Source organism: Monodon monoceros, unplaced genomic scaffold (genome assembly GCF_005190385.1).
Source record: "Monodon monoceros isolate NGI ecotype Baffin Bay Population unplaced genomic scaffold, NGI_Narwhal_1 Super_Scaffold_12, whole genome shotgun sequence".
In the NCBI taxonomy this organism is placed as follows: domain Eukaryota; kingdom Metazoa; phylum Chordata; class Mammalia; order Artiodactyla; family Monodontidae; genus Monodon; species Monodon monoceros.
The window spans coordinates 48,715,158-48,742,733 of NW_021703768.1; the positions used below are offsets into that span (position 1 = coordinate 48,715,158).

At 39.0% G+C, this 27,576-nt stretch overlaps 1 protein-coding gene across 2 annotated transcripts in view; it reads left to right on the plus strand.

Moving 5' to 3' along the window:
• Positions 1–27,576, plus strand: part of ZSWIM6 (zinc finger SWIM-type containing 6) — a 205,475-nt gene that overhangs the window by 133,482 nt on the left and 44,417 nt on the right. For both annotated transcript variants that reach the window (XM_029218417.1, XM_029218416.1), the window contains 2 exons: positions 14,607–14,755; positions 18,317–18,467. In XM_029218417.1, the coding sequence (XP_029074250.1) occupies positions 14,607–14,755; positions 18,317–18,467 (300 nt within the window). The remainder of the gene's footprint in view (positions 1–14,606; positions 14,756–18,316; positions 18,468–27,576) is intronic.

A 27,576-nucleotide genomic window follows, 5' to 3' on the forward strand; every position in this document is an offset into this window, starting at 1 on the left:
AATTCCATTCATGCTTGCCTGTCCTGCTTAATTTAGCCTTCCAATGCTTCTGTGTCCCAGCCATCATATATATGTCTATTCAGTCTCTTCCAGATATTACCAAACAAGCAAATCTATTCAGCCATCCCATGTCTGTTGTATAGCTTATGTTTACTTGATTATAAGCTCCATCAGGGCTGAAACTATGACCTGTGTATTTTGCCAGCCTCCCTAAGGACAATATTTAAGAAGTAATGGGCACACTGGGACTTCCCTGGGGGTGCAGTGGTTAAGAATCTGCTTGCCAGTACAGAGGACACGGGTTTGAGACCTGTTCTGGGAAGATCCCACATGGCGCGGAGCAACTAAGCCCGTGCGCCACAACTACTGAGCCTGCTCTCTAGAGCCTGTGAGCCACAACTACTTAGCCTGTGTGCCACAACTACTGAAGCTCGCGGGCCTAGAGCCCGTGCTCTGCAACAAGAGATGCCACCGCAATGAGAAGCCCGCACACTGCAATAAGAAGCCTGCGCACCGCAACAAAGAGTAGCCCCCGCTTGCCGCAACTAGAAGAAGGCCCTCGCGCAGCAACGAAGACCCAACGCAGCCCCCCAAAAAAAGCCCAGGACCAGATGGCTTCACAGGTGAAGTCTATCAAACATTTAGAGAAGAGGTAACACCTGTCCTTCTCAAACTCTTCCAAAAAACTGCAGAGGAAGGAACACTCCCCAATTCATTCTACGAGGCCACCATCACCCTGATACCAAAACCAGACAAAGATGTCACAAAAAGGAAAACTACAGGCCAATATCACTGATGAGCATAGATGCAAAATTCCTCAACAAAATACTAGCAACACATTAAATCCAACAACACATTAAGAGGATCATACACCATGATCAAGTGGGATTTATCCCAGGGATGCAAGGATTCTTCAATATATGCAAATCAATGTGATACACCATATTAACAAATTGAAGAATAAAAACCATATGATCATCTCAATAGATGCAGAAAAAGCTTTTGACAAAATTCAACACCCTTTTATGATACAAACTCTCCAGAAAGTGGGCATAGAGGGAAACTACCTCAACATAATAAAGGCCATATATGACAAACCCACAGCAAACATCATTCTCAGTGGTGAAAAACTGAAAGCATTTCCTCTAAGATCAGGAACAAGACAAGGGTGTCCACTCTTGCCACTATTATTCAACATAGTTTTGGAAGGCCTAGCCACGGCAGAGAAGTAAATGAAATAAAAGGAATCCAAATTGGAAATGAAGAAGTAAAACTGTCACTGTTTGCAGATGACATGATACTATACATAGAAAAGTCCTAAAGATGCCACCAGAAAACTACTAGAGCTAATCAATGAATTTAGTAAAGTTGCATGATACAAAATTAATGCACAGAAATCTCTTGCATTCCTATGTACTAACAACGAAAGATCAGAGAAAGAAATTAAGGAAACAATCCCATTTACCATAGCAACAAAAAGAATACAATACCAAGGAATAAACCTTAACTAAGGGGGCAAAAGACCTGTATGCAGAAAACTATAAGATACTGATGAAGGAAATCAAAGACAACACAAACAGATGGAGAGATATACCATGTTTTTGGATTGGAAGAATCAATATATATTTTTAAAATTTATTTTATTTATTCATTTTTGGCTGCACCGGGTTTTTTTGCTGCACGTGGGCTTTCTCTGGTTGCCGTGCGCAGGCCTCCCACCGCCGTGGCCCCTCCTGCTGCAGAGCATGGACTCTAGGCACGCGGGCCCCAGCAGCCATGGCATGCAGCCTCAGTAGTTGTGGTGCGCGGGCACAGCAGTTGCGGCTTGCGAGCTCTAGAGTGCAGGCTCAGTAGTTGTGGTGCACGGGCCCAGCCGCCCCATGGCATGTGGGATCCCCCCGGACCAGGGATCGAACTCACGTCCCCTGCACTGGCAGGCGGACTCTCAACCACTGCACCACTGGGGAAGCTCCGGAAGAATCAATATTTTGAAAATGACTGTTCTATCCAAACAGTCTACAGATTCAAAGCAATACCTATCAAATTACCAACGGCATTTTTCACAGAACTAGAACAAAAAATTTTTACAATTTGTATGGAAACACAAAAGACCCCAATAGCCAAAGCAATCTTGAGAAAGAAAAATGGAGCTGGAGGAATCAGGCTCCCTGACTTCAGACTATACTACAAAGCTACAGTAATCAAGGCAGTATAGTACTGGCACAAAAACAGAAATATAGATCAATGGAACAGGATAGAAAGCCCAGAGATAAATTCACACGCCTGTGGTCATGTAATCTATGACAAAGGAGGCAAAAATACACAGTGGAGAAATGATAGTCTCTTCAATAAGTGGTGCTGGGAAAACTGGACAGCTACATGTAAAAGAATGAAATTAGAACACTTCCTAACACCATACACAAAAAATAAACTGAAAATGGATTAAAGACCTAAATGTAAGGCCAGACACTGTAAAACTCTTAGATGAAAACATAGGCAGAACACTCTTCGACACAAATCACAGCAAGGTCTTTTTTGACCCACCTCCTAGAGTAATGAAAATAAAAACAAAAATAAACAAATAGGACCTAATGAAACTTAAAAGCTTTTGCACAGCAAAGGAAACCATAGACAAGACAAAAAGACAACCCTCAGAATGGGAGAAAATATTTGCAAACGAAGCAACGGGCAAAGGATTAATCTCCAAAATTTACAAGCAGCTCATGCAGCTCAATATCAAAAGAGCAAACAACCCAATCCAAAAATGGGCAGAAGACCTATAAGTAGACATTTCTCCAAAGAAGGCATACAGATGGCCAAGAGGCACATGAAAAGATGCTCAACATCACTAATTATTAGAGAAATCAAAACTACAATGAGGCATCACCTTACACCACTCAGAATGGCCATCATCAAAAAATCTATAAACAATAAGTGCTGGAGAGGGTGTGGAGAAAAGGGAATCCTCTTACACTGTTGGTGGGAATGTAAAGTGATACAGCCACTATGGAAAACAGTATGGAGATTCCTTCAAATCCTAAAAATGGAACTACCATACGACCCAGCAATCCCACTACTGCACATATACCCAGAGAAAACCATAATACAGAAAGACCCGTGCACCCTGGTATTCGTAGTAGCACTATTTACAATAGCCAGGACATGGAAGCAACCTAAATGCCCATTGACAGATGAATGGATAAAGAAGATGTGGTACATATATACAAAGGAATATTACTCAGCCGTTAAAAGGAATGAAATTGGGTCATTTGTAGAGACATGGATGGACCTAGCGAGTGTCATAAGAGTGAAGTAAGTCAGAAAGAGAAAAACAAATATCATATATTAACGCATATATGTGGAATTTAAAAAAATGGTGTAGATGACCTTATTTGCCAAGCAGAAATAGAGACACAGACCTAGAGAACAAATGTTGTATGGATACCAAGGGGGAAAGGGGGAGGTTGGGAGGAATTGGGAGATTGGGATTGACAGATATACACTATTGGTACTATGTATAAAATAGACAACTGATGGGAACATACTGTGTAGCAGAGGGAACTCTACTTAATGCACCGTAGTATCCTAAATGGGAGGGTAATCCAAAAGGGAGGGGATATATGTATATGTATGACTGATTCCTTTTGCTGTGCAGTAGAAGCCAACACAACATTGTGGAAGCAACTATACTCCAAAAATAAGTAAATAAATAAAAATTAAAAAATAAAAAGTAATGGGCACTCACAGTTTGTTAAACAAAAAGTAACAGTGTCCTTTATTATGTAGTAAAGGCCATTTATGAGTAACTCATAGCTAAAATCATACTCAGTGGTGAAAAGCTGAAAGCCTTTGTTCCAAATTCAGGAACAAGACAAGGATGCCCACTCTCACCACTTCTATTTGACACAGTATTGGAAGACCTAGCCACAGCAATCAGACAAGAAAACCAAATAAAAGGCATCCAGATTGAAAGGGAAGAAGTAAAACTGTCATTATTTGCAGAGAAAGCCCTAAAGTCTTCACCCAAAAACTGGTAAATGAATTCAGTAAAGTTGCAGGATGCAAGGTTAATATACAGAAATATGTTGCATTTCTATACACTAACAATGAAATATCAGAAAAAGAATGTAGAAAAAAGTCCTGTTAAAAATTGCATCAAAAAGAGTAAAATACTTAGGAATAAACTTAACCAAGTAGGTGAAAGACCTATACTCTGAAAACAATAAAACACTGATGAAGAAAATTGAAGATGATACAAAGAAATGGAAAGATATCTCATGCTGTTGAATTGGAAGAATTAATATTGTTAAAATGGCTATACCACCCAAAGCAATCTACAGATTTGATGGAATCTCTATCAAAATACCCATGACATTTTCCACAAAACTAGGACAAAAAAATCCTAAAATTCATATGGAACCACAGAAGACCCAGAATTGCCAAAGCAATCTTGAGAGAAAAGAACAAAGCTGGAGCTATCGCCCTCCCACACTTCAAACTATACTACAAAGCTACAGTAATCAAAATAGCATGGTACTGGTACAGAAACCAGACACATAGATCAGTGGAACAGAATAGAGAGCCCAGAAATAAATTCACACACCTATGGTCAATTAATCTACAACAAAGGGGGCAAGAATATACAATGGAGAAAAGACAGTCTCTTCAACATGTGGTTCTGGGAAAGCTGGACAGCCACATGTGAAACAGATTAGAACATTTCCTCCCACTGTAAACAAAAATAAATTCAAAATGGATTAAAGACTTAAATGTAAGACCTTGAAACCATAAAACTTCTAGAAGAGAATATAGGAAGAACACTCCTTGACATAAATCATGGCAATGTTTTTTTGGATCTGTCTTCTAAGGCAAAAGAAATAAAAGCAAAAATAAACAGCTAGGACCTAATTAAACTTCGAAGATGTTGCACAGCAAAGGAAACCATTGACAAAACGATAAGACAGCCTACAGAATGGGAGAAAATATTTGCAAATGACATGACCAACAAGGGATTAATATCTAAAATATACAAACAGCTCATGCAACTCAATATCTAAAAAAAATAACCCAATCAAAAAATGGGCAAAGACCTGAATAGACATTTTTTTCAAAGAAGACATACAGATGGCTAATAGACACATGAAAAGATGGTCAACATCACTAATTATTAGAGAAATGCAAATTAAAACAACAATGAGATATCACCTCACTCCTGTCAGAGTGACAGTCATCAAAAAGTCTACAAATAACAAATGTTGGAGAGGATGTAGAGAAAAGGGGACCCTCATACACTGATGGTGGGAATGTAAATTGTTGCAACCACTGTGGAAAACAGTATGGAGGTTCCTCCAAAAAAAAAAAACTAAAAATAGAAGTAACAGGACTTCCCTGGTGGTCCAGTGGCTAAGACTTCACACTCCCAATGCAGGGGGCCCGAGTTCAATCCCTGGTCAGGGAACTAGATCCCACATGTATGCCACAACTAAGAGTCCACATGCTGCAACTAAAAAAGATCCTTCATGCCAGAGCTAAGACCCAGCACAGCCTAAATAAATAAATATTTAAAAAAAAATAGAATTAACATATGATCCACTCCTGAATATTTATGCAGGAAAAATGAAAACACTAATTCTAAAAGATACTTGCACCCCAGTGTTCATAGCAGAACTATTTATCTAGAATAGCCAAGATGTGGAAGCAACCCAAGTGTTCATCAACTGACATATAGTTAAAGAAGAAGTGGTATATAAATGCAGTGGAATACTACTTGGCCATATAAAAGAATGAAATTTTGCCACTTGTAGCAACATGGATGGACCTAGAGACTATTATGCTCAGTGAAATAAGTCAGACAGGGAAGGACAAATACTATGTGATATCACTGATATGTGGAATCTAAAAAATAATAAAAACAAATGTATGTAGCAAAACAGAAACAGACTTACGGACACAGAAAACAAATTAGTGTTACCAGAGGGGTGAGAGAAGGAAGGGAGGGGTAAATTAGGGGTATGAGATTAAGAGATATAAACTACTGTGTATAAAATAGATAAGCAACAGGGATATATTGTATATAGCACAGAAAATTTATAGCCATTATCTTGTAATAACCTTTGACGGAGTGTAATCTGTAAAAATACTGAACCACTATGCTGTACACCTAAAACTAATATAATACTGTAAATCAGCTATACTTTTTTTTTTTTTTTTTTTTTTTGTGGTACGCGGGCCTTTCACTGTTGTGGCCTCTCCCATTGCGGAGCACAGGCTGCGGACGCACAGGCTCAGCGGCCATGGCTCACGGGCCCAGCCGCTCCGCAGCATGTGGGATCTTCCCAGACCGGGGCACGAACCCGTGTCCCCTGCATCGGCAGGCAGACTCTCAACCACTGTGCCAACAGGGAAGCCAACTACACTTTTAAAAAAAAGTAACTGTATCATTTCTTATTCCATTTTGTTCTTGGTAAGAACTTGGAGATTTATTCTTGTACTCATACTTGTTCCAAATCTAGCAGTGAGTGACAGTTGGAGTTGTTTGATGGAGGCCTCATGTCACATCTCTCTTCATTTTGTTTCTCTGTCGAGGGTCATAGTCCTTGTAATTGGGCTTGCATTAGCAACCAGTTTGTGCAGTTATCCTAGGGAGATAATTTTGTTATTACAGGCATTATCCTTTCTATTGTAGACCGTTCTGGTGTTGACAGTTGGTGAAACAAAGGTATGACCTACTAATGGTGGTCAATGTAATTAGCAAATCTATCTATAGGACAGAATTAAAGTTGCTTTAAATGTGCTATCTCAAACTACGGTAGTGTGAAACTTAAAAGTAAAAAAAAGAAGAAGAAGACTGCATGTTGAAAAGATGTATGGAAGTAAAGAAGTATCTGAAGATAAAAAGACAAGAACTCACTGGCTCCCACCAGCTCCCCTGCCTTAGTCTCCAGTAGCTCCCTTATTCCCTGGCAACCATGGCTGACAGTGTGGTTTAGAGTCTTCAGAGGCAAGTTTTCTTTGTGCACACGTGTATGCAATTTTTAAAAAACAATTTTAAAAACTTATTTTTTGCAGTTTCTTTTTTCTTTTAATATATCATGAATATCTTCTCTTAGTACAAATAGGTCTTGTACTGTGTTAAGTGTTGCATGTAGTATTACATACTCTGGATATATTTAATCATTAACATACTGAAGGATTTTGAAGTTGTTTTCATTTTTTTCCTACTATGTGCAGTGCTGCCGTGACCATTCTTTGTGTATGTGTGGATTTGTGCAAATGCTTTTGAGGAATAGATTCTTAGTAGTAGAAATGCCAAAACAGTTAGTATCGGCATTTTGGGTTTTGTAATTGCTGCCAAATTTCCCTCCAAAAATTACCAGTTTTTCCCTTAAGTTTTAATTAGAACTTGATGTTTCCATAATATGATTTTCATTTTGTTCTAAAAAATTGTTGAAATATACAATCATGTACACATGATCATCTTCACATGAAAAAACATTTTAGCAAATGAGAAGTAACCTTAGGACTTCTGTTTCCTAATTGGGAGGAGTCACATCTCTGACGCGTCATGTATTTGATAGGGTAATGCAGAGACAGCCAAGTTACTTTTAGCCCAATACCCTTTATCCTTTCTCTTTTCACCTCCAAATCTTGCCTTCCCTAACACCCTCTAGCCATCTCTGACACTACCCTAACTCTCATAATTTTCAAAGAATTGTTACCAGCTGTGATCAGTTTCCTTGCCATCCCTGTCTCCTTTAACTGATCCTAAATCTCCATGTTGGCTAGATGAGCTTATTATTCCCATCTCCCTCCCTGTAGGTTTCTCTTACCTCCCACTGTAAGAGTATTCAGAGTGTTTAAGAGCTTAGAAGTTAGACAGCCTACATTAGAATTCTGGTCCCTTTGCTTTCCAGCTCTTTGAGTGGAGGCAAGGAACTGAATCTCTTCAGGGCTTTGTTTTCTTATTTGTAAAACGTGGTTAGGAAAAGAGTGCCTATTTCATAAGGTTAGGAGGGTTAAAAAGGAGTAAATCTGAGTTGCTGTTATCTCCATCATTGTGATGTGGCAGTTGACGTGAGTCTTCAAGACAGTTGAGGAAAATATTTGTGAACTTTTTTTAAAAAACATCTTTAAAAATAACCTGAGCAGGGGCTTCCCTGGTGGTGCAGTGGTTGAGAGTCCGCCTGCTGATGCAGGGGACACGGGTTCGTGCCCCGGTCCGGGAAGATCCCACATGCCGCGGGGCGGCTGGGCCCGTGAGCCATGGCCGCTGAGCCTGCGCGTCCGGAGCCTGTGCTCCTCAACGGAAGAGGCCACAACAGTGAGAGGCCTGCGTACCGCCAAAAAAAAAAAATTCTGAGCAAACCATTCTTGAACCTTGCAAACATAGTAGATCTCTTTTAATAAATCTGAAGAGTCAGGTTATGTAAAAATGAGACTTACTGAGAACTGTGCATAATTATTTATGTTTGTGTACCAGGTAATTGCTAATACATTAATACATTTGTTAGCTAAGTTATGGAAAATGACTTACCTCTTAAGCATAGAGTACTCTGAATTTTTTAAATGAGCATTGGTGAATGTACAAATATTTTATTGCTTTTTATCCATATAAAATACATGATTATTTCTGTACATGAATAAGCATATCATTGAACTTCTGAAGTAAATTAAATGATAATAAGAGATGAGTAATAAAGTCAGGTGAGAGGAAAAGAATAGAGGAAGGGCTATAAACCCTGACAGGCCTATTTGAGTTCCCTGAGATATATCCTGATTACCGTACTACTTATTTATTTCCTTGGAATTTAGCTAAAGGGAAGGTGGCTTGCTGAGGGAGCAGAGCCTGGTGCATGCCAGGGCTCCCTGTCATTAGCCTGCAGGCTAAGGAAAACAGGTTGTCCTCTAACAGCTCCTGGAGAGGACACCACACTGCACCATGGCAGTAGAATTACATGGACTGACCATTGAGAATAGGTGATAAAGGATCTGGCTCCTTCAGCCACCACAAAATTGTATATTGAAATGAAGGCATTAGTCACTAACTCGAAATGGGGATTTCAGTAAGAATAAAATTTAAAGCTTTTCTCAATGTGTGTTTATTCAATGCACATTATTTTTCAGTGGTCTAGTTCTTTGTTTTTTGTGGTTTTTTTTTTGCGGTACGCGGGCCTCTCACTGTAGTGGCCTCTCCAGTTGCAGAGCACAGTCATCCAGACGTGCAGGCTTAGTGGCCATGTCTCACGGGCCCAGCCGCTCTGCAGCATGTGGGATCCTCCCAGACCGGGGCACGAACCCGCATCCCCTGCATCGGCAGGCGGACTCCCAACCACTGCGCCACCAGGGAAGCCCAGTGGTCTAGTTCTTGTCCTCTCTAAAGAAAGATTTTTTTCTGAGCCTGAATCTCTAAAGTTTGCTGCCTTGCCTTTCCTCTCTTGGTGCCAATGGTTGATATCAGGATTTTGCCTTCAGCTTATAAGACAGATGTACTGGTGTCTTTGTAAGCCACAGACTTAATGTTTCCTATCTTTAACAGCAGGCACTAAAACTGTAGGAGATGGCATTCTTCTATAGGTCCTGCAAAAGAGACTGAATTAATCACCTCTGCAGTGTAGACATCTGCTGCCTGCATTCTGCCTCTGTAGACTGAATTTGACAATTTAATTTTAACAAAAAAGAACACTGCTACATAAATATAAAACGCTTAAAGCATTATTTGGACAACAGTGTTACTAAAGCATGAAGATGTAAACTAAAGCCTTTCACTTCTTGTTTGAATTTGTTTTCCAGCAGTTTAAGAAAAAAGAAAGCTTTAAGTTCCCCGTTAGAACCCAAAGCTGTGGATAATTCCACATACCAAACATAGTATAAGCCGGCTGTGAACATGTCTTAATATCTCAGTTTAAAATTTGCAGAATGATTTGGTGTTGCCCAGTGCTTAGAAGTGACTGTTTTTGTGACAAGAGACAGATATCTCAGTCAATATGTCCTAAATTTACTTCAGTCAGTACGCTGGAGAGGCGTCTGTCTGATGACTTAGAACCCTGAATACTTTTCAAAACTAAGATCCAAAATGTGCCACCATGTTTAAGATTCTCTCCAAATATAGACTAGTGTTTCCCAGCCACACTCCCCACCCCCATTGCCCCTGCCTTTTTATCTGTGGCAAAGATTCTGATTCAGTAGGTCTGAAGTGGTGCCTAAACATCTATTTTTCACGGTGTGCCTCAGGAGTTTTGATATACTCCTAATTTTGGGAACCGCTGGGGTAAGAGTTTTTGATATTGGGGTAAATCAAAACTAAATCTGAGCCAAATCAAGTAGCAGGCAGGGAAAGCCAAAGACTTGGACAGTAGTCCTTCTTGTCTCTGAACTCTCCTTTGCTCTTCTCCTATGGCATTATGTAAGCAAGGTAGGAGGGTGAATCAAATCCACACACCCTAGCTGGGAGTGAGAGACAAACTGTTTCACTTTTTTCAACAGATAATTTCACTTTCCCTGAAGGCTTGAAACTTTGAAGAGTTAAGCCTCAGTAATAAAATGCTCACAAAGATTAATTATACACTTGTAAAAGTTATAGCATTTATAATTATAAATATAAATAAGGGTTAAAAAATATGATAGGTTTTAAAACACTTTAATGGATCATTTAATTTTCATACACAGGTTCTGGTTCCCGCCCAACTGGGGGAATATCTAATAGCAAATGTATAAATACATGAATTATGATTCTCTTTGCATACCTTCCTCAAAGCTAAATGCTGAGAGGTTTGTCTTTGATTATAGACAGCTGTTAACAAGTAGAAATAAATTTTGCAAATCTACATTTTATACAGGGCTTGGGCAATACTTTAATGCATGTAATCAAGACATGTTAGCATTTAAGTGTTTAAACTTTGGAATTAAAGTTTAATAAATAGGACTCCCCTGCTGGCGCAGTGGTTGGGAATCTGCCTGCCAGTGCAGGGTACATGGATTTGATCCCTGGTCCGGGAGGATCCCACATGCCACGGAGCAACTGGGCCCGTGCGCCACAGCTGCTGAGCCTGTGCGAGCCACAACTACTGAAGCCCGTGCGCCTGGAACCTGTGCTCCGCAACGAGAGAGGCCACTGCAGTGGGAGGCCCGCACACCGCGGCGAGGAGTAGCTCCCGCTCGCCTCAACTAGGGAAAGCCCGCACACAGCAACGAAGACCCAACACAGCCAAAAATAAATTTAAAAAAAAAATGTTTAATAAATAAATTTGCTCTTTTGCGGGGGGGTTGTTGTTGTGGACATTAATTTCCTGGTCTATAATGTACAGTGTAAATGTCTTTATTCCTAAAATGTTGAGTTGTGTTTAGAGTAAATTTATGTTTTATTTTTCAACTGATTACTTAACTTTTTATTCCTACATTATAGAAGTTTAAGGTTGAGGAAATGGAGGCCTGTCTTTGTGCAGTTGTGTGTCTGTGTCTGTGAGTCTGTGTCTGTCTTTCTCTAGAATCAAAGGGATGAGCTAGATTAGGGGTTACAGATGTAACCCCAGTAGTTAGTTAACTCTTCACGACGTTGTGTGTCCTTAAATTTTCCTGTAAAAGAGAAACACGCTAACAGATCTCAGTATCCTTCTTTAAATTTATCTTTGATTTACGGTTGACAACTGCTGCCTTGATACCTTCAGGGTTAAACTTGAGCTCCAAGGTTCTGGGATATATTCTTCAGCAGGGGAGAGTAATGGGAGACCGGATTTGGCATTGTGGCTGTGGACAAGTCATAACCACTCTGAACCTGTTTCTCCTTCTGTAGAAAGGGGATCATAGCTATACTCACCTCCAGGGGACATTGTGAGAAGAAAATGAGATAATGCATGTGAGGATACTTTAGCAGTGGTTCCTTTCTGTTAGGGTTCCTTTTCTTGTTAGGGGTGGAATGTATTTATGCCTTTCTCTCTCCCTCTTTTCCCCCGTTCCCCCCAGTACTTGATTGCCTGATAATGGCAAACACCGGCTAGGTGTTAGGAGGCAGTGGTGAACAGGGCAGATATAATCCTTGCTCTCTGGTAGCTTAAATAACTCCCTACTTGCCTACTCCCTACTTGGAACAGCTTTCTCTGCCTTCTGGAAGAGCCAGTCTCCCCTGCTCTTCCTAATAGGCTACTTGTTCCCGTTGCTATCCTTCCTCATTCTCTTGCCCAGCCTTTAAGTGTTGGCCTTCCTTAGGGTTCCATCTTAGACGCTCTCTTTACCCTGTATTGCGTCCCATAGTATATCCAGCTCCCTACTTGAAATCCTGTCCCCTCTTCTTGACCAGCTATCTCAGAGGTACTTGAAACTCACCATGTCTAAAACTGAACTCATGGACTTTCCTGGCGGTGCAGTGGTTAAGACTCCGCATTTCCACTGTAGGGGGTGTGGGTTCAATCCCTGGTCAGGGAACTAATATCCTGCATTCTGCGCGGTGCGGCCAAAAATTTTTTAATAATAATAATAAAAATAAAATTGAGCTTATGATCTAAACACTGCCCCTCCCTCCCCCAAAACTGATCCTGCTCTGGTGGTCTGTGAGTCAGTGAGTTGTCCAGTATTTCGTCCAGTTGTTTAATCCAGAAAACCATGTCTCTCTCAGCCCCCTGAACGCCCATATCTCATGTATCTACTTCTTCACCAAGTCCTTTTGCTTTTATATCCTAAATTTCTGTCAGGTTCTCCATTTCTGTTCTCACTGATGTTCTGTTCTCACTGAAGAGTATTCCATTCTTCCACTTCGGATAACCTTGTCATGAATTCCCATTCATTACTTTTAGGGAGAAAAACTAAGCTCCTCACTTGTCGGGGCTCTCTGGCCTGGCAAGAGTTGTCCCTTCTCTTCTCCAGAGTTGCCTTGTATTGCTCTTCTTCCTTATCTACTTTTGAGTTGCATGGACATGGACTATCTTTTGTTTCATCCATGTACCATGTTCCTTTATGCCCGAGACCTCTGCCTAAGCTCTTAGTCTCACGTGCAGACCCAGTGCTTCCTTTTCCTGCCTTAATTTATCTTCTAATCTACTTAAGGCAGATCTCAGCTCAAATTCCATTTCCTCAAGGTATGCTTATTCTGCCAATTCAAGGCCGGGTCAGAGCTCTCTGATACCATCTCCTGGCACTTTGTCCTCTTCTATAAACAATTAGTTCATTTATTATTATATATTTGTATGTGTGATTATTACATTTGATATTTATTTCACATACTTAAAACAGTGTTTCTCATATAGTGGATTGCAACCCATTATACATTATGAAATCAGTTTTTAAAATTATGACAAGCCTTTTAAAAAAAACGAAATAGTATAGAAAATATCAGACCACTTACAATAAGGGTATTTTTTCATCATACCTTTGCTTCAGATTAATAAATAGGTGTGATCATATAAGTGTGCAGATACACAGGTGTATCGAGTATGATATAAATTACATTTCTTATTGTGGGTCTTAGTCAAAAAAGTTTGAAAGCCACTGAACTAGATGGTAAATTCTGTGAGGAGAGGAATTCTCTTTTGTACCCCAGTCCATCCCCAAGTCTAGCAGAGGGCACTCACTCAGTAAATATGTCGGCTGAATGAATGAAACACACTTTTTCAGGGAGGTTCACAGACCCATTGTCTTCCTCCTAGGGATTAATGGACCCTGGTTCTAAGCACATGTTAGTGATTATTTCCTCGGCCAGTTGAGTCTCCATTAGATCATTAAAAGAAAAGAAGTGTAGAACCACACCTACACATGTATTTTTTTAAGGGTTGATAAGGCAATGAAACACTATTGAGAAGAGATTTTAGATTTAGTTTTTGTATTACTTATGAATCTTAGGCCTTAAATACCATTTTATTTTATTTTATTAATAAATAATGAAACAATTTTCACCTGCCTAAATATCTGGGTAATTTTTGAGTTTCTAAGGTAGTCTACACACAGGGCTTGTTACATAGCTGTTCTCTTTTATGCGTACTTCAGCAATAAAATATTTACGCAGTTTTGGCAAGGTGATACTACAACCTGGTTTAGTACAACAGCTGCACTGCCTGTTCCCATGTGGCTTGATTTCCCTTTTTAATCTTTGGTTTTCTGCAACTAAAGACTTATGTCAGCATGTAGTTTATACAGCAGCAGATAATGGTGAAAGCTTCTTGAATTAACATAGTAAAGAGAAATACGCTGCTGAGTTTACTTTGTTTCATATTTTTCTGATGTCTCTGAAAAGCATTTTACTAACGTGTCCTACACAGTAGAGCTTTTATAAACATCACATATTTACAATGAGACATTTTTGTGAATTTTTTTTTTTTCTTTAGGGAACCTGTAAACTCATCTCCAAAGGTATAGTCTCTGATCTTAAAAAAGGGAAACATCTCAGCTCTAAAGTCATCGCCGTTTGGCTTAGCACAAATCAGCAAAGTTCTGGCAATAAAAGAATAATTTTTACATTTACTTTCGGTCATACATTTGTATGTATATTGAAATTGAGATTGGATTAAAAAGTGTTTAGGCAAAAAATACAGAATCTTAATTCTTTGCAAGTTTATTTTCAGAGCCCTTTTAGCCCAGAGTTTTTCCTAGCATATGTGTTATTTTTTTCTTTCTATTTCTAGGTGCTCCTGATCCAACAGCAGGTGCTAGTATAGATGATGAAAACTGCTGGCACTTAGATGAAGAGCAGGTTCAAGAACAGGTTAAACTGTTCCTTTCCCAGGGCGGGTACCACGGATCAGGGAAGCAGCTTAATTTGCTCTTTGCAAAGGTATGACTTTTTATTTTTAAAGAAATATTCTAAATATATACATTTATAGAAAGTATATATGATCATGTTTACAATAGGATAAAGGCTTCTTTTTAAATTCTTATTTATTTTTTTAAGAACTGGGAATTCCCTGGCGTTCCAGTGGTTAGAACTTGGTGCTTTCATTGCCAGGGCCCAGGTTCAATCCTTGGTTGGGGAACTAAGATCCCGCAAGCCATGTAGCATGGCCGGGGTGGGGTGGGGGGAAGAATAGACTAAGTTATTATCAACCATTAGAGACTTCTGTGTCGTAATGCAAGCATTAATTTACTTAGGTGTCTTTAGACAAGATATGGGCCATTTTTGTCTTTCTCAGCTCTTATTAATAAAATGGTGGCAATTTATACAATTTTGAAAAACTGTTCAGTACTAAAAATAAAATAGCTTAATGTTATTTGAAATGCCATCTTTTCAAGTTTTTTCTTCTTCTAGTTAATTTTCCCAAGTAGAGCATACCTTTGAATATAGTCCTTAAGATGTGCTTTATATAATTAGTTTAATGTTGATATCTTTAAATTAGTTTCAAGAGCATAAACTTTGGAGTCATACAAACCTGGGTTTAAATCTCAGTTCTAAATCTTATTGAGTGTATGTACCTTGGCAAGTTATTTAAGTCAGTTTCCTCATCTATAAAATTAGCTAGTAGTAGCATATCCATTCAAGTTGTTGTGATTATGGTGTTAAATGATAATGGTGTGTCTAACAGTAGTTGGCCCTTGGTAAATGTTAATTTTCATCACTAAAATTTGATAGCCTAAGAAACAAAGTTATCTTCATTATAAGTTCATTGTGAACAGAGGCTGTGTCTTGCTTTACACAGAACTCTTAGTACCATAAACACATGTCTAAATACTGGATAAAATGCTTTTTAAATAATGTTAAAGCAATGTCTTTTCATTGGGGGTACAGCCATCTTTATAGATAACGTATTCAAATTGGTTTTAAGGGAACAGATAACTGTGTTCATTGATATTTCTGTTAAACAACTTCTCTAATATTCATAATACTTAAAAGCTTTTGTAGTTCAGAAGAATTAGAGTAAACTCTGTTACCGCTTATAGCCAAAAATTAGTGTATTCTGATTAATGAAAACCCTTTAAATGAAGATTTATCCCGGGACTTCCCTGGTGGTTCAGTGGTTAAAACTCCATGCTCCCAGTGCAGGGGGCATGGGCTCACCCTGGTCAGGGAACTAAGATCCAGCATGCGCGTGGTGCAGCCTTAAAAAAAAAAAAGATTTATTCCATATACCATACTTAGATTGCCAATTTTTCAAGAATTTAGATTACAGTAAAAATACATTTAACTCTAAAATTATTTCACATGATTTAATCATTGTTTGGTAATTCATAGGCACTTCAGACTCTTGTAATACTTCACAGTCAACAGTCTGAAAATTAATTAGCATTAGGCTGTAATTAATGTATATGTATTTGAGTGTTGGTTAATAGTTCTGGTTTGTATGCTTAATAGTAAAGCATTTATTTTCATTGCTATTGCTAACTGAGTAGTAGGGTAGAAATTTATTAGGAAAATAAATACTAAATTAAATCCATGATGTATAGAGGTAATATTAAAGTTTTGGTATATTTAGACACACAGGAAGTATTTCATAGATTCTCTTATCAGCAGAGAGTACACTGTGGCCTAGTGGAAGCAATGTGAAAGAGGTATTAGACTGGCCTGCAGTTGCTATTTTTATCTTTCTATATGATGTACACATTGTATATGCCATATGAAGTAAGAGCAACATCTAATTTTGGAAATGGCATAACTTCCAGAGTTAAGGCAGATCCGGGTTCTGATTCCAGTTGTTCCTCTTGTCCTTTGGACAAGTTATTTTACTTCTGAGGGATGGCTTTATAGTTTGTAAAATGGGGATTATAATCTGGCCTACTTTATATGGTTGTTGTGAAGATTAAAAGGTAAGTATGAATGTAAAACTCTTCAGCAAGATGTCCGATAAATGGCAACTCCATTTCTTTCTCCTTTTTAGTACTTCTTAAGATTACTCAAAAAATCCTTCTGGAAGCATACCCTTGTGATTCAGTGCAGAAGTACATTTGAGTTCTCTACAAGGCTCAAATTCTGAAGCCTGGTTTGGGGGGAGGGTTCCATTACTTGTCAGGGTACAGGACTGAGGCAGAACCTATTGATCTAGAGGTTTAGGCTGCTTTATTGAAGATCTGCTGTTTCCTCCTTCATGTGGCTTTCACATAGAATTTTGAATAAAAGGACTCCCCTCTCCTTATCTACTACTTATGACCTTGCTCCACTAATTTTCTACACAGAGAGCTGATGTTCAGCTGGGATTCCTATTCATTGAACACATAGCAGTATACACTTTAAGAATGGATGGATTCATTTAGGATTTCCTGTAGAGCAACTTAGCCTTGTGTTTCTTTTCTTGTTCTCTTGTTTATTTGGGAAATGTAACAGAAGAATAATGGACAGAGCTTGAGGTTCCAGCAGAGAAGCCAAGTTAACTTACTAGGTCAGTGGTTATGATTCTGCTTCAAGGATTGCTCATTTGGAGCAAGAGAGTTCTGAACCTACAGCCCTTTACATTTCCTCTTACCATTGCAAAAACACTCCCATCTGAGTGAATAGAAGTATGCTGTTGCTCTTTACATGGAAATCCTCGGTGAGAAAGAATCTAGTGAAATTACTAATTTACCTCAAAAACTGAAGCACTTGTAGGACTTGTACTTGAATATACTAAAAACCACTGAAAGAGGTTTAAATTGTACAGTTTAAATTGGTGAATTGTATGTACGTGAATTATGTCTCAATAAAGCTTTTTTTAAAAAAATGGAAGGACAGATGCTATTATTATAAACACTATCCGATCAATTTAGAAGATCTCTAAAGAGTTCTCAGTACAGTGCTTTAGACTCTACTACTCTGGTGGTTAAGTGCAATCAGTTAGGGAGTCAGGAAGGTGCCCAATGATTTGTCTTGTTTATTTTGGTATTATTTTTCTGTAGGCTGACAAAAACATTTGGGGGGAAAATTGGGAAGTTACACAAATTTCTTTTCCTCGTGTGGATTCTAAAACATAATTTTAAAAAATTAATGGTCAGTTCTCTGATTAAATAGCCATTGAGGACAGAGGCTCATTTTTTTTTGTTGTTTTTTTCTTTTTTTTAAGGTTTTGGGGTTTTTTTTTTTGATGTGGACCTTTTTTTTTTTTTTTTAAGTCTTTATTGAATTTGTTACATTACTGCTTCTGTTCTGTATTTTGTTTTTTTGGCCGCGAGGCATGTGGGACCTTAGCTCCCTGACCAGGGATTGAACCCTCACCCCCTGCATTGGAAGGTGAAGTCTTAACCACTGGGCCGCCATGGGAGTCCCTCACAGGCTCGTTTTTAACAACTTTTGTTTGCTTAAGAAGGATGGTGTGAAGACTTCACCACCACCACCACCACCCCAGCCTCCCTGCCCAAAGAAATAAAGTAGTCTGTCTCTGTATTGCTGTTCATTTTTTAACATTTTTCTGAAGGTCTGTTTTTTCCCCACTAGGTGCGGGAGATGTTGAAGATGAGGGACTCAAACGGGGCCCGAATGTTGACTTTGATAACAGAGCAGTTCATGGCCGACCCTCGTCTGTCACTTTGGAGGCAACAAGGCACTGCAATGACTGACAAATATAGGCAGCTCTGGGATGAGCTGGGTAAGTATAAATTTCCTGATGGATTGCCATTGGGTTGTGTGTGGACAAAGACCATGGTTGAATGTTTAAAGAGCACGGTCAGAGTACTGCAGAAGAGAGAGCTACTTTTATATGAACTTGTTGCCATTATACACTGGTTAGAAGAATAGGAAGAATGAGGCATTTGCAGGAACCAATCTTGGCAGTGTTTCTGGGGAATTGTCTGATGTTGAGGAAAGCAAGCACGGGATCTGCTTTTAAATATTTGGGAAAAAAAAGCTATATTTCAAAACAGGTATTTGGTATAATAGAACTGATTCCTTATTTCTAGACTGCTACTGTAATCAGTTCAGCTAACATTTGGCTGTTTTCCCCTTTTGCCCACATTAAAAGTATCAAAAGCAGCTTGAATATTCATCTTATTTATTTTTTGTTATTATTGACTTAGATGGACTGTTGATTGTCAGAATGGAAAAGACACTGCAAACTCTAATTTGTATTGCTTCCCAAGTCCGTGGTGGTAAAGATATAAATATAGCAGGTGGTTGAAAAAATGAGAAATCTACTCCTCAGGTTTACTGGGAAGTTTGGGGGGGATGACTCTTGTTACTCTGTGCTCATTGCTAGGGAAATTAATAATGTATTTGTTATCTTGTCTATTAAGAAATCTATATGTGACAAATGGAATTTTGGGCAAATATTTTGTCAATGCCTATATTAGTTTTACGTTATGCGTATATTTATTAGAAGATCCTAGTTTCAGTGTAATTGAATAGTAGAAGTCTTCATACCTTCACCTTCTGTCTTCCTCTTGGCTAATGATGGACCACATCATGCTATTGATCCCATGTCCAGACCAAGAGAGGCTGATGTCTGTGAAGATACTACATGATAATAATGCTTGGAAGGGACCTTTGAGATGAACTGTTTACAGATAAGGAAACTGAAGTCTGAGGAGGTTAGAAGACTTCCACAAAATGACATAGTGTGACCTAGGGTTGTACAGCAGGTTGGTAGAGAATTGGACACCAAAATTTCCTTTTTCCCATTAATAGGATGTATGTTCAGGAACTGAGCTGTGGATGACAACTCTTGTTTGTTTTGTTGTTTGTTTTTTAACGTGTGTCTGCTATTTGCCAGCTGTTAGATATTTGTTGACCTTTTTCCCTAATATTTTTATTAAGTATCTTGTAATAATCTTAGTACTTCCCTTGGGTCACCTGAAGTAATGCTTAGTGGCCTTCCCCTCAATCAAAATTTAAATCAATCTGTAACTGCAGTGGATCCTTGCAATGTATTGGAAGGAAATGTTTGGGGGCCCGGTGTGGTGGTTGGAGAACACAAGTGTAATGCATGGTTTAAACAAAAAATTTTATAGAATACTGAGTGATTTACAAGTAAAGACTCCTCAGTCTTGTAACTCTGTAGTAACTGTTGAATTGACTAGTTGGTTTATGGCAGTAAAAAGGATTAGCATTAAAAAAAAAAAACTATTATTGGATTAATATTAAATGAATAAAATTTAAAGAGCTTTGGTACTTAAAGAAGCTTAGAATTAACAAATAACTAATTAGAAAGAAAATACCAATTAAATTTTTTGGTTATCAAAAAAAAATGTACAAGTGATATAGTTAAATAAAATTTTCAGGGTTTGCATTTAATGCATTAGTCATATTTCACTTCTGCAAGTTGGCTTTGAAAATTATGTACCTCAGCCCTCAATCAAAAGGATTAATTCTCATTAGGTGGAAGTTTCTACTAGCTAATGCTAGTTATACCCTCTGATGGACTACTTTTCTAGTTATGGACCAGGCTTTAAACAAGTTCTTTGATTTCAGTCCAGGATGAAGAATACATATTCTTGCCCTATATTTTCTTTTTTCACAAATCACCCTCCCTCCCCCGAGCCCAATCATCACTAGACTGCTATAAATTCTCCTACATACTGTGATGGTGAGCAGAGGTCACTTGCCATTTTAATGAATTCTAAGTTCTGTGAAGAATATCATGTAGGAGTAACAATAGTTATCACATCTTAATATTCATTCACCAAAAAAGTTAACTAAAAGTTGCTTCTGGACTTCAAAAGGAAAGAATTTTGCTTCTTAAGAAAATGGGGGAATTTGACTTTGTGCCCCTGCACAGGGCTCACATCGCTTCAAGGCTCTGCTGTGGAATTAAATGCTGAGCACTGCCAGATGCCAGACATTGAGAAGAGGCTGAGTTTTGTCGGCAAATGGGATCTGCAAGTTAATTGGTGTTTTCTGCAGGCTTCTGGCTGTGAAATGAAATTGGAAGCCCTTTAGCCACATGGATAATACAGGACCTGAATACAAATGTCACATGTCACCATCAGGACCCACTGTGAGACAATAGTGTTCCCACTCCAACACTGCACCATTACAGATCATTTAAATATGGGGATTACATTTAAACTAAAAGCCCCATTTGCCTTTTACTGCAATTTAAATGTCCTCTTAGCAAAAGCTAAGTGACAAATTAAATGAAAAAAGTGCCCACATTTTTAAAGCTGTAATGCAAAACAACCTTTTATTGCTTCTCATGTGCCACGAATGAATCATTATACTTGTCAACCCTAAACCAAGCCATAATTGGAGCAGCTACTGTTATCAAAGTAGGGCCGCTCTGTGACAGCTTAATAAAGCTGAAACTGTTAAATTAAATCTCAGATGCTTAACTCCTTAGCACCGGTAGATTCGATAGGTCCATTTCTGGCAATGGCCAGTACCCCAGGAGAAAAAAAATTCCTGGCATGAAAGCCTTAATCTGATGAAAGTGTACTAGTAAGAGTATCTTAGCCAAGTAACTGCTTCTTGGCAGAGAGATTTAGAGGCATCAGATTGTCAGCCAGATTACAAAATTGTATTTTTTCATAAGATCAGATATCCCCCTCCCCAAGATTTACAACTTTTTGAGTATATGTGATTTATTAAAATTTAAGTACTGGCGTTTCAAAATTAGTTTTAAAAATAACATATATTCATTTAACTCTTTCTTTCAAATAAAGATACGCATACTTATTTGAGATAGCAAAAGGCCCAGTTTCTTTGCCCCATCCTCTAGCTAACAAAGGAATGATTATGCTCAGTTCTTTTCTAAAATAAATGCCTATGATATTCATTTGGTCTGAGTTAATTTTTCTGATTTACTCCCTGATTTTCATAATGCAGTGTGAAAGATACAGATGCATACTATTAAGATCCTGTTTAGTGCATCTCATTTACAGATACATTTATCTTGCATGTGAATCAGTTTTTCATATATTAATTTTACTTTCTTTACATAATATTCATTTTCCCAAACATATGGCAGTCTTCTGAAGATGAGTGTTGTTGTATCATGATCAGCTATAAGAACATGTATATATTAAAATCTTAAGACAGCCCATTGCAACCGTAGAGGCTGCATATTTGGTAGTGGCTACACATATTTGGCAGAGCTATAGAATACATACCTTTTCAGTTGTGTTCTTTACTCCATGCAGATTTTCTGGAATATGGATCACAGAAATAACCCTTGGATCTCAAGAGTTATTTCAAGCCCAGTGCAGGTTGGTGAGCACACCTACTGTTAGCCCTAATGGCTGTCTCTTCAGCACACGTAATTACCGTGGGGGTCTTTAGGGATGAGGGGATATATTGTAACCTCTCATCTGTGTTGATGGTTCTCTTTCCTTAAATGTCTTCCAAGACTGTAATTTTATTTTGCTTCATAAAGCTACAGGTTGTGGCTGCCAGTCTATTAAAACCTAATTAAAATGGATGTCATTAGAGGAAACAGTTAAATAAGATTTAATTACAGTTTTAGCACAGGGAAAAATTCTTAAATTTTCATTTTCATAATATGTATTGCATAATATGTTCCCCCCCCCCCAAATTTTAAATACTTTCTCTCTGAGTCAGGTGTTTTGCTGTCTAGCATGTAACCTTGTTTCTTTGGGAGAAGCTGGGCTGCCATTGCAAGAGGCTTACTGCTCTGAGCTGTGCTCACTCAGTTCACAAGAACAAGGTGGTATCTCTGAGTTCTTTTCAAAGCTTTTGATACAGGTACCTCACTGTGTGTGGACAGAAATAGCCATAGTTAGATGTTTCTTTCTAGTTTGCATTTCCTTATTGGGCAATAGATATAATGTTCCTTGGTAGGGTGCTGGATAGATAGAGTGAGTATAAAGATTCAGGGGACTTGGAATCAGGATAAGTCTACATTCAGCAATAGAGAACTTAGCCCACCCACTGGGACCACAGATATTGCAAAGTACTAAAAATTACCTACTCCATGGACCTAGAACCCTGTCCCAGCTATCATTGCAGATACAAGTATTGGCCTCTTTTGCACCCACCCACATTATTCTTGAATAAGGAAGAAAACATATGCTTAAGTCACACATTCAAAATGGTACTGTAAGTAACAGGAGGGCCTTTGTGCACAGCCAGAACTAAGATTCTAGAGGGGTTATGCTTTGGAGGTAACTGTGGAGAAATTTCTGGGATATGCCGTCTTACGTCTCCAAAAGCAAAAGGCTTAGTAATTCCCCCCACTGTTTGGAGCCCCTTACTTAGTTTCTATGGTAAGTTCAAACTCAGGCTTTCCACATTTTGAAGTTGATGGTGGCTAGTGAAAAGGCTAAGGAGTGACTGCTTCTCATTGAGAACTGGAAAGCATTCCAGTGTAGTTTGCCATATAAGTTGATACGTCTTTGCTAGTGCAATGGAGAAAACAGCAATTCCCAGAGCCCCCTTGCAGCAAAAAGATGTCAGTACAGACTTGGAAACTTCCATGTAGCTGTAAGTGTAGTATGTAATCCTAATGAACCACATATCAGGGATTGCTTGTCACCTACCAGTTTGTCTTCCCTGGGTACAAGGAGAATATAGCTTAACCACTTACACCATTTCTATGCCTTCCTGTTAACACTTCTTTCCAGAAGTCTTGTTGTGGTGTCCCGATCAGTATGTATTAAGCACTTGCTATGTCAAGGAGAATAGATGTATTAAATATTTGATTTTACCGTTGACGATGGTACCGGGAGTATGGAGGGAGTAGAGATACAATCATCAGGAGAAAGGAGAAATTAGAACAGGCTTGAGTGAACTGCAGAGCACTTTAATAGAGTAATTTATTCACATATTAGTGAATAAGTAGACTGAACTTAACATGGTTTTACAGGAATGTTCATGGAGGTGAGTTGTAGGGAAGAAGTAGTGAGAATACTACAGAAAGAAGGAATAACATGAATGAAGACAGGGAGAACTCAGTGGGGGAAGGTGAAAAGGTTCAAACTCATTATCCAAAATGTTGTCTTTAAGATTTTCAGTCCAACCTTGTTATTCTTCGTTGTTACTTAACTTCAGGGGGAGGAGGAGGAGAGAGAGTAGACATTACAGGATCTAGATTTTTGCTTTATTTTCCATTTTGGTCCAGCTACTAAACATAACGCAGATGCCAACAATTATTTATCAGGCACTATGCTAAGCACTTAATGCATGCATTATTTTATTTAATTCTTAAAACAACCCTGTGAGATAGGTAGTTATTAGCCCCAGTTTTATAGCCAAGAAAACTGAGGTACAAGGAGACCAGATAACTTGCCTAAGGTCACAGCAGCAGAGCGGGAATTTGATCCTATGTGTCAGTGACTTCAGAGACTTAACCACTAAACTAGATACCATCCTCAACTTATTTTTAAAGACGGATATGCCTCTCTTCCTGGCAGTCTCTCTCCTCAGAGGAGAACAGGGACAAAGTCAAGCTCACCTAGATGGCAGTAAATCCTGCAAAAGCTGCCTGTCCTGCCATGGGTCCACCCGCCCCATGGTCCCACAGTCCTGACTGCAGTTGTCAGCAGAGCTTACCTAGTCTAGTTGCCCATCTGTGTTCACAGGGGCTCTCTAACTTCAGACTCTGAAAAAACACACTAATGTAGAGTAGCCAAATATATGCTATTGATTGAGAACTGTATTATGTAATAAATGTATCATAATATACAGATACTACATACTGTAGATGGGGTACATTGAAGTTTTGGTCTCATTTTCCAGTCCCTTCTGTTATGGAGCCAGTGAAAACCCTTAGGTCACTGTCTTTGTCCTGGCCTGTGTTTACCTCCTGTGGTCTGTAGGCTCTGCAGAGCCCCTCCTGCACATGGGCTAGGCCATCCTGCTCTGGGATGGGGTTGTATGCTCCTGTCTCAGCCTCTGTTTTTCCCCTCATTATTCGGAGCTCCCTCTAAATACAGAGGCTTTGTCAATTGTATTGCTCAGGAGGCTTTGCTTCCCTCCAGCACTGTTCTCAGAATGTCTATCTGCTGCCGGGTCCTCATTACTGGGGCCTGGTTTCTTTCTCTGTTGTGTGGTCCTACTGCTATTTGTCTCTTAAAACTGAGACCTCTGTGTTCTTGGGTCAGAGGGCTCTGGGTTCTGTTCTGCTGTGGGGATGGGAAGAGGGGTTTATTCTCTGCTGCTTTAAGTCGGCAGAGTAATTTCTAGTTTGGGTCAGAAGTTAACCAAAAGAGAGAATGCATATTTCTATATGGTGGGCAAATCTACGATAAATACTTCCTGTGTAATACTATCAACCATCCTTCTCTTGACTGCAGCTGCTAGGCCTTAATTATCCATTCAATACCCTGTATGGGAAATAGTGAAAATAAAGAGAAAAATTTAAAAATACATATTAATAGAAAATAGGAGATTCTCGGGATTAAAAGAGATGTTTACAGATGATTTGATCCTATTTAGCCAATTGGAGACTCTTAATGATATTCATTGTCTAAATTATTTAGGTGTACAATTGAATAATTTTAACAACACTTGGGGATCACCCCTTTGTGTGTTTTCATAAAACTCTTCTAAATATAGACCACGGAGATTTGACTAGGAGTTAAGATGTAATACACTTTAGTGTTCTATATTATACATGTAGTGTGCTGGTAGCATTGTTTGTACCAAGAATAAATTCCAGTTACTTTCTTTTATGCTGTCTTTCTATTTATAACATGAGTCCATCGGTGGTAGATTTTGTTCTCACATTCGTGGCTAATAGGAAATGTCAGAGCATTGGTATAATGTGTTCTTTTCTTCCTCACAACAATTTCAGAAAATTTCTCTCCTTACTTTGCTCACTTCTTAAAAGCTAGTATTGCACTTGCCCTCAAGAAACTGCCACCAAAGGGAAATCTGGCTGGGGGAGTCTCCTTCCTAGAGTGTGGATCTCTAGAGCGTCCCATCGTGGTAGAGCATAGGAGGAGTGAGGGAGTGAAAACGAAGAAAGACAGACTGGGGATCATTTCCTTTCACCATTTCTTACCCTGAAGTGGCAGCATACAAAAATTAACGAGGTCTGAGAAGCCTCATTTTAAGCCATTTGCGATTCCCAGGGGCTTCACGGGGAATCAAGGATGCCAGGAGCTAGAATGAAAGAATTAGAAGCCAAGGGAGGACTGCAGCAGCCACTTAGGCTGTTCTCTGCATGTGCTGGCACCTAGCAAGGTGCTTTGCTAATGTTGTCATGGTTCATTTAAGCTTAGGTGGGCTAATGAGGTCTGGGGAGAACCCAAGGAAAGGAATAATGGTTGTCACTCAGATAGGGAGTTCAGACCCTGCCTCGCAGAGCCCCCCTGGGGTGGGGCGGGAGGGAGAAGAGTGTGGTAGGAGGAGGCAGGGCCTTCTCCTGTCGGTAGAGCGCCTCCTGCCTCTTGACACACTAGGCTTTCCACTAAGATTTCTCTAGGACAAAGGATTCTGAGATTTAAAATACGTGCTTGACAGTGACTATCTTCAGTAGGCTTTTAAACAGCCACTCATCTTAAGGGTATACCTGAGAATGACTTTTTTATTTATGTAAATAACTTTCCCTTATATATTTTAGGTGGAAGGCAGGCTGGCAAATGATTTGCAGTAGGTGAATCTTTGTGAGGCTGCTGTAAGCTTGTCTGATAACTTCGTAACATTGTTTTTAGTGCTCAAGTTCAAAATTCCAAATTGAAATAAGGATAGGACTCTATGTAAAGTACAGGTGCCATCTGACATTAAATTGCTTGAATGAGTTAGTAGATCTTAGACTGATGAGTTAGACTGATCTTAGGGCTATTTTCTCCGGCTCTTATCTAGAGATGAATTGCCAGGAGCAGTGGCAGTAGTGGTTATGCAAAATGTGGCTCACTCCCTCAATTCTGTGAGCAGCGATAACCTTTGAAATGGAAATCCAAATCTCTGTGATTTTGAGCTATGACCAGCCGAATCTTGTTGACCTCAGGTTGTGCTTCCCAGCCCCTTTTTGGGTAATTTAAGAATTTGCTTCAGCAAACCTGGAGGAGAGAGAATCATTCATAAATTAGGAATCAGACTTAAGCGATAAACAATCTTGAAATGGCTTAGATTGGAAGCCACAGTCTTCCTTTGTGGATGAGCAAGGGCTGAGGGGGTTCTATGGGAGGAGCCTAAATAGGACACTTGGGTCAAATATAAGCTGGGAATGGGGAGAAAATTCTGTTAGGAGGAATGCTTTCAAAATGCTGCCAAGAGCACAGAAGTCTTAATTCACCTCTCCCCCACCCTGTCTGCTCCCAACACACACACAATTAAAGATGAGAATATATCCAGCAACCTATTCACCATACATATTGATCATACACAGAAAATGCTCTTTGCTAAACAATTAGGATCCTATATAGACCAAGTAATCTGAGAGATTTTTTGTTTGTTTTGAAACCATTAAACTACTCTCTGTGGTTAATATTAATAGTCTTCTTGTCAGTTGCTGTCTTTATTGGGGCATTTAAACTAATTTCATGGCCATCCTTGTTCGTCCCTGTATTAGTGTCCATTTAATAATCTCACCCTACTTTTTTCCTTCTTGTCTACTAATAGAACATTGAAAGTGATTCATTTTTTAAAAGTTAGTTTTCCAGTAAAGGTGAGAAGAAAAATATGCCTGGCATAGAGTTGGTGCTCAGTAAATACTTGTGAATAAAAAGTGAATGAATAATTGAAGTGTAATGCTAGACACTTATTTGGAAGCATTAAGAAGTAAGCATTTTTGGTGTACTGAAAACAGTGATTGAAAGGCATTGATTGATCTTCACTGTGTCATCAGTTTTCCTTTCCTACCC